Here is a 6,904-nt window from a genome sequence, read left to right as displayed (position 1 = left end):
GGATGTGGATGATTGGCGGCGTTGTTGTCTTTTTACTTGGATTTTTTTTTCGTTATGATTTAGCATCTAGGGTAGGATGCTGGCGTTGAGCGACGAGGAATTCCGTCCAATGCACGATTTCTCTTGGAGACGACAATTCATTATACCACATGTCGTGAACTTTGGTCTTTTGATCAGATGAAACTTATGCGACGAGATGCATGTGTGTGTGTGCTGCGTTGCACCATCCTGAAAGGCTGTTATTCAGGGTGATAAACAGCTGTGCTTCCAAACACAGGACACTTCATTCTTTACTTGTGATGGCGCTTAAACCCACAGCACATGGACACTCCAAGACTGCAATCTACTGATTTCGCGGGGCCAATTCAAATTCATGCAATTCGTTATATACACCTACTCATTACACCACAGCGCAGTAAGCCTGGGTTTTCTCTCAGTTAGGGAAAAGGGCATAGGAGAAAACTAACGAATTTGAGGCGCTTTGCCTCTCCTTCTCCATCTTCGTATAAACGAGGCTCAGCTCCGAGCACCATGAGCGGCAGTTACGTCAAACTACTTGAATGGCTGTTGTGCGTCGTCATCAGCCGTCTAAGTTGCTTTTCGAATTCTCTAGATATTTTTGGAATAGACGTGACTCCAATTGGCGTAAGATTGGGGAGGAATTGGTATTCGTACTTTGTTGATTGTTGGGATTCCAGACCTCGTCCATTTTGAACCTCAATGGCCGGGACCAGGACTCCAACCCTCCTCATCCCCTGACATCTCCCATCTCCCCTCTTCCTAGCGCAGCGTGGCGCAACCCACTGATTTTCAAGAAAAGATAGATACCCCAGGAAGTCAGAGTTTGCCCAAAGGACATGCGAGCTTGTCCAACGTGGTTATCGATCCCCGATGCTTCAAAGGGGGGTCCGTGCAGTGTCACCTCCCCCAAGGAGGCAAGATATGGACGGCTGTCTTAGTGTGCCATCTCTGCATCATCTTTGGGGAGAGGGCTCCCCTGTCACATGGATTGTCTTGTGCTTTGCCCGGACATTGGGGAGATTCATGGACCTGACGTGTGCTTACTTTTGTGTCGGACAATGTAAGAGTACGTGTACCTGGATGGCTTCAGTGTTCGAAAGCGGCAACAACTCGTACTATGGCGTCAATATTATGGAGATGACATTGATGGCATCCGTCTCATCCACAAGCAGCCCTCCTCGCGCATGTTTTCACTCGTAATTGGATTCATCAACAATCTCCTGCCAAACTCATCCGCTGAAGCGTCCCCTTGTCCTCTATCGCTGCAGCGACTTGGCTCTCCCCCCAGCACGCACGAGGAGCACGAGACTCGCCGGCGAGATCTAAGAGGATGGAGAGCCAAGAAGCCCGTGTCGACGGCAAGTGGGACTTCACAAACAAGGCCCCATATAGCGAGCGGACAAGCGATGAGAAAAGCTGGAGAGAGACGTATGTAGAGGGACGCAGAAAAGCAATCAGAGAGCTTGCAGGGCGAGATTCACAAGGGGTCGGGGGCGCTTTTTCGCCCACATGGGCTGGTCCGGGCCGCTGATTCGTCGGATCGGCGGCGACACCATGGGGAGCACGCGACACTTTGCTGGATGATGCTTGGTCAATTGGCAGAGGCACGTTTTCAATGGTCGTTTTCGGACTCGAGGGCTTCTGTTCAAACATTCACGAAGCTGGGGGGGGGGACGGGCGGGAGAGGGAAGCGGCAGGAGGAGGAGGAAGATGGAAGATGGAAGAGAGAGAGCCACAATTCCCATGTGCTTGTACATGGCTCGTCGTCTTTCTCAACGGAAAGCGCCTTATCGGAAGAGTGCCGCCCAGGAACTCCTTCGTACAGTCTACATACCTGACTGGAATAATAAGTCGCCATGGGCAGCTGGAGCCTCCCGTCTCTCGTCTATTCAGTCTTGAGTCTCACCTCGCCCTCTCGTCCCCCTTTCCCTCCTCTTCTCGTCTCTGATTCTTTTCTTTTACACCTCTTTCTCTTCTTTCCCGTTCCTCAACCGCTGCCTCACATTTCCACATTATCGCCCCCTTCCCCGTCGTTGCAGGGTGCATAAGTGGTCTCGTGCCCACCGGTTACCTACCTTTCTGCTTCTGCTGTAATACCTGCCCGCCCATCACCAATTTGGCCATATCCAACGACAACAGAGCTCATCGCCATTTGCTGTCACCGACCACCGACTTCTCTTTCCTCTATTTTGCATTTGTCGATCTATTTTCCTCTTATCACCTCCCGGTCAGACAAGAATTACAAGGGACTCTCCGCGCACAGCATATCCGATCCGAAGGGCGGCTCATACCTATCCACGCACATACTATCACAAGCTTGCAACACCACCAGAACAGCTCCCTCTCTCTCCAAGCTTATCTCTGCCAAATCACCAGCTGCAGCTTTTCCCCAGCCACAAAGAGACCCTTGCATCAAACTCGGCAATCAAGACACCAGAAACTCGGTTATACATAACCTGCGTTTTTTTATCGCGTCCAACGCACCAAGCGCCCGCAGATTCGGTGCGCCGTTGCTCAGTTGAACTTCCGGCGCCCCCCCAGACTTGCAAGTTGTTCCCTGTAACCAACCTCGTCAAAAGGGTGGTGCCGCCGTCGTCACCCCCAATCCGCCATTACCAGCTTTTCTGCTCATTAGAGAGCCCGGGACTGGTGAAAAGGGAGGATTTTGTTTCCGAACTGCGCCTCAACGAACCTGCCGCGTATTCGGCCCAGCTCAGTTTCAGCCATCGGTCTCTCTAGTGCCCGCTAGAAACGAACGGTGCTTGCATCTTGTGTTATCGTCGATCAGTCAAAAGCTGCGAACTTGCGGATCGCCGAGCGTGGCCGAGAGAGATTGGGGACGCCAGATCCGGGCTGCATGCGAAAGAGATACACACGCCCCCGTTGGCTTAATTACAAGAGATTCGTCATCCGCCGGCACCCAAAGGAGTACAAGCTGCCAACCCGGACCAAGTGACCATGCCTCGCCCAGCGTTGCCGCCCACGCCCGGCTCCTCGTCCGATATCAGGGGCAAGGATGGCGTGCAGCAGCTGTCGTCCCTGCAGCTGGCCTTTGAGCTGCCTCCGCCGGCCATCCACGATGCCGCTTCGCCCGTCGACCCCAAGCTCTCGCCCTTGTCCCCCAGCAGCTGCCCTCCTCCTCCTCCCTCCTCAAGCGCGAGTGCAAACGCGAGGAGCCTGGGCCCGGACATTGCTACCTCGCCCAAGACGGTGTATCCCATGCAGGCGGCCGAGACGGTCAAGTCCCGCAGACGCTCGTCCGCCGCCACCACCAAGGAGTCCAGCAAGGACACCACCGGCAGCAGCAGCAGCATCTTTGCCCTGCCGCCGCCGCCCACGCGGTCCAGGAAGATTATCCAGATGAAGCCGCGCACCCAGCAGGACACCACCGCTCCCGGCACCGGCTCGGCATCATCCACCAAGGAAGCCGGCCGCGCTACTACCGGGAGAGCTTCCGCCGCCAAGACGGCCGCCGGGCCCGGAGCCGGAGGCGCCTCGGCCAAGGGTAGTAATAGCGAGTCCAGCAGCAAGAAGAAGCAGCCCAGCGCGACCAGCGCCGCCGGCAGGAAGATTGCGCGCAAGACGGCCCACAGCCTGATTGAGCGGCGGCGGCGCAGCAAGATGAACGAGGAGTTTGCGCTGCTCAAGAGCATGATTCCCGCGTGCACCGGCGAGATGCACAAGCTGGCCATTCTACAGGTATGCTGTTTCCCCTATCTCATCTCATCTTCATTCATTGATGCAACCTTGACTTACACACCTTATTTCTTCAGGCTTCCATTGAATACGTCCGCTACCTGGAGGACTGCGTTGCCAAGCTCAAGGCCCAGCAGGAGCAGGCCCAGAGCAGCCGGCCCGCGGCCTCCTCCTCCTCGTCATCCCACAGCCCGCTGCCGCCCATCCGCGAGTTCCACCCGACCTTCAATTGCGAGGAGGACCCGGCCGACGTCGAGATGACCGACTCGGACGCGGCGCCGTCGCCCGTCTTTGCGCCCCAACAGCAGCAGCAGAACCAGCAGCAGCACCATCCTCATCATCACCACCAGCAGCAGCAGCACCGGCGCACGTCCGTGTCGGTCTCGCCCGCGCTGCACGCCCAGGACTCGGAGCGCCATCGCCACCGGCAGCACTCGTACTCGTCCGTGTCGACGACGGCGGCGGCGGCGGACCAGCGGCACTACAGCTACAGTGCCGCGTCCACGACGACGTCGCCCGCCTTTGGGCCGCAGCTGTTTGTGAATGGCAATACTAATAGGTATTCATATAATACGAGCAGCGCTTCTGCGTCGGGGTCGACGCTGACGAGTCCTGCGCTGTTGCCGCAGACGGATCTCGATCATGAGGCTACGGCGGCGCTGTTGATGCTTAATTGCGATAGGAGAGGGTCGACGATGGGGATGAGGAATGGTCATGGTAATGGTAATAGTAATCGGGCGCTGTCTGTGAGGGATTTGTTGAGTTCATGATGGGTGGCTTTTTGGTTTACTGTTTGATACTTTTCTTTTCTTTCTTTTTCTTTTTTTTTCTTTTTTTTTTTTTTACTCCTGGTTTTACCATTTAGTATACCCTGGCTGCAACGATGATGATTTCTTCTTCTTTTTCTTTGAGTTCAAACTTTTACATTTTTGTTTCAGATTCAGGAAAGGATGGTGATGATGTAATAAGAGCAGAAGGCAAAGCTCAAGTGTGGTAGATGTCGGAGAAAAACAAGGAGTTATCGAGGAAAGGCATGGATGAGGCTTGGGCAGGCAAACGGGTTTCAGAAAGCATGAACCTAGTAATTATCAATCATGATTGTCACTTTTGACTCTTATTTGCTTCGTTTCAAGAGATGGTGCTGCTTGACATTTGTTTTCTCACGATGATCGTGCTGGAGTTGTTTGTGCTTTTCCCAATGTTTTCTATGCGGGAAAGGCGATAGAATCACCAAAATATGGGAGTTGCCCTTCGAATCAAAATGAGCGCCGCTTTATTAAAGTGTCTCGCTCAGCCAGCAATCGAGGTAGTGATAATTACCCCTTGCTCTCGCTCTTCGACTTGAGACAGCTCCTGTATCGGCTGACCATTTCCTCCTCTTCACCATTCTATCATGCTTTTAATCTATCGCTGCCAGCAATGTCGTCGTTGGCGTCCTTTACGAGGAAGCTGTCGCATTGTATCAGCAAAGGAACAACGTTCATTCTCAAGGGGAAAAAAACTCACTTGTACCACAAAATGGTCGGCCCAATCGTCATCAGATGCCACAGGCTGTGAGCATCAATGCAGCCCAGCCACGGCGGAAAGTCAAACAGCTCCATGCTCATAGCAAACATGACCCAGGCCACGGCCAGACCGGGCCACATGGCCCAGACGCGGCGCGACTTGCGGTACCGGTCGAAGCTGAACCAGCTCCACAGCGCGTTCTGGATGACGCCCAGCACGACGTTGGCGGCCATGTTGTACGTGTAGTCCCAGCTGACGCCCTTGAGGTAGCCGACGTGGCAGGCGTACAGCAGGATGCACAGGAGCGTCCAGGCGCGCACCACGGAGCGCCGGCGCGGCGACGGGCGGTCGAGCCGGAAGATGCGCACCGGGGTGTAGTACATGCCGTACAGCACCGAGGCGCCGGCGGCGAAGTAGTCGAGCTGCTCGGTGGCGGCGAAGTCGCGCGTGTGGAAGATGGAGCTGAAGACCCACGAGGCGAGGCCAAAGTACGAGAAGGCCTCGTAGTACGGCCGCAGCGAGTAGCCGGCCGGGATGCGGGCGCGCACCTTCTTGAGCCCCTGCCAGTGCGCCCAGAAGTTGCCGAGGGAGAAGAGGACGGAGAAGGGCTCCTGCATGCCGAGGAAGCGGTAGAAGGGCCACTTGCCGTGGAACTGGACGACGGGGAGGTCCGAGGCGACGCGCGAGGCGGTGATGATGTGCTGGCAGGCGTAGTCGCATTCGGAGGAGCAGTCCCAGAGGAGGAGGCGGCGGGACAGGGCTGGCGAGGGTGGGTTGTTAGCAGGTGCTTGTCTGTTCGCTTCATGTCGTGCGCTCGTCATGGGAAGAGGCTCGAGAGGGAGAGGCGCGTACGGATGGGTGTCGCTTTGTCGGGAGCGCAGTTTTCGGCTTTGCAGATCTGGGACGAGGACATTTGTCAGTTAGGGACAATTGGCGCGTAGCATTGAACAGCAAGGACAAGAGCAGACACACGTCAAGGCATTGCTTGAATTCGGGCAGCTGGTCGCCGACGGAAGCGAGGCCGGCGCCGGCAAAGAGCGCCGCGACAAGCAGCATCAAGGAGATGGCGCGAAAGCCTGGCCTCCCGCCAGATGGAGCGGTCATGATGCCAGCATCGACGGAGGGGGGGGGTGTAGCCAAGTAGTTACAACAAGAAGAGCAGCAGCAGATGATGTCAACAGTATGGAAAGAAGTACGCCAAGAAAGAGGGGACGTGGATCAAGAGGCCACGGGGCAATTGGTGATGATCCGGTGGTGGTTGGATCTGGACTGGAGATACGGGCGAAATTGGATGGAGCCAGATGTCAATGTCAACCGGCTCGAGGCTGTTGCAGATGGGAATCTGGAGGGACGGATTATGGGGCGGGCCGGCTTGGGCGGGGATTCGGGGTCATTCCGGGCGGGAATTGGGCAGCGAGCAGATGTATGTACTGGTACAGCAGGACTCCTAGAGGTGCAATGGTGGTGATGGTCGAGTTCTGTACCCAATTGATAGGTTCAATTGGCAGAGACAAGATCCTACTGTACCTACCAGGTAGTTGTCAGATTGGCTACTGGTGATTGTACTAAAGTGTCGGCTTTGGTAGCTCGAACCGCTAGCTGGAGCTGCAGTCGATGATCCCGCAGTTGACTGTTGTTTACTTTGGACTCCGCATCCGCAATAGCGTTCCATTGATGCTGC

The 6,904-nt window shown here is 55.5% G+C and overlaps 2 protein-coding genes across 2 annotated transcripts; one reads left to right on the top strand and one right to left on the bottom strand.

The window, feature by feature from the left end:
- Window positions 1-2,970: 2,970 nt before the first annotated feature.
- Window positions 2,971-4,488, top strand: BBK36DRAFT_1188984 (hypothetical protein; the record flags this gene model as incomplete). The annotated part of the gene is made up of 2 exons (XM_024896604.1): window positions 2,971-3,720; window positions 3,795-4,488. The coding sequence occupies exons 1-2, from the start codon at window positions 2,980-2,982 to the stop codon at window positions 4,485-4,487; spliced, it is 1,434 nt and encodes a 477-aa protein (XP_024753254.1). The 5' UTR covers window positions 2,971-2,979.
- A 616-nt stretch (window positions 4,489-5,104) lies between these two features.
- On the bottom strand, window positions 5,105-6,351 carry BBK36DRAFT_1134381 (Per1-like protein). Its single transcript, XM_024892286.1, has 4 exons — window positions 6,196-6,351; window positions 6,076-6,121; window positions 5,224-5,983; window positions 5,105-5,166 (listed from the first exon to the last, which is right to left on the bottom strand). The coding sequence occupies exons 1-4, from the start codon at window positions 6,325-6,327 to the stop codon at window positions 5,109-5,111; spliced, it is 996 nt and encodes a 331-aa protein (XP_024753253.1). The 5' UTR covers window positions 6,328-6,351; the 3' UTR covers window positions 5,105-5,108.
- Window positions 6,352-6,904: the final 553 nt, after the last annotated feature.

This window comes from Trichoderma citrinoviride, assembly GCF_003025115.1.
Source record: "Trichoderma citrinoviride strain TUCIM 6016 unplaced genomic scaffold BBK36scaffold_2, whole genome shotgun sequence".
NCBI lineage: Eukaryota > Fungi > Ascomycota > Sordariomycetes > Hypocreales > Hypocreaceae > Trichoderma > Trichoderma citrinoviride.
Note: the sequence above shows the minus strand (reverse complement) of the source record. Positions and strands in the feature narration are given on the sequence as shown.

Coding starts and splice junctions, on each gene's coding strand:
- BBK36DRAFT_1134381 (XM_024892286.1), bottom strand. CDS start 6,327: ATGACCGCTCCATCTGGCGGGAGGCCAGGCTTTCGCGCCATCTCCTTG. Junction 6,122..6,195: donor AATTCAAGCAATGCCTTGAC/GTGTGTCTGCTC, acceptor TCCTCGTCCCAG/ATCTGCAAAGCCGAAAACTG. Junction 5,984..6,075: donor CGACAAAGCGACACCCATCC/GTACGCGCCTCT, acceptor CACCCTCGCCAG/CCCTGTCCCGCCGCCTCCTC.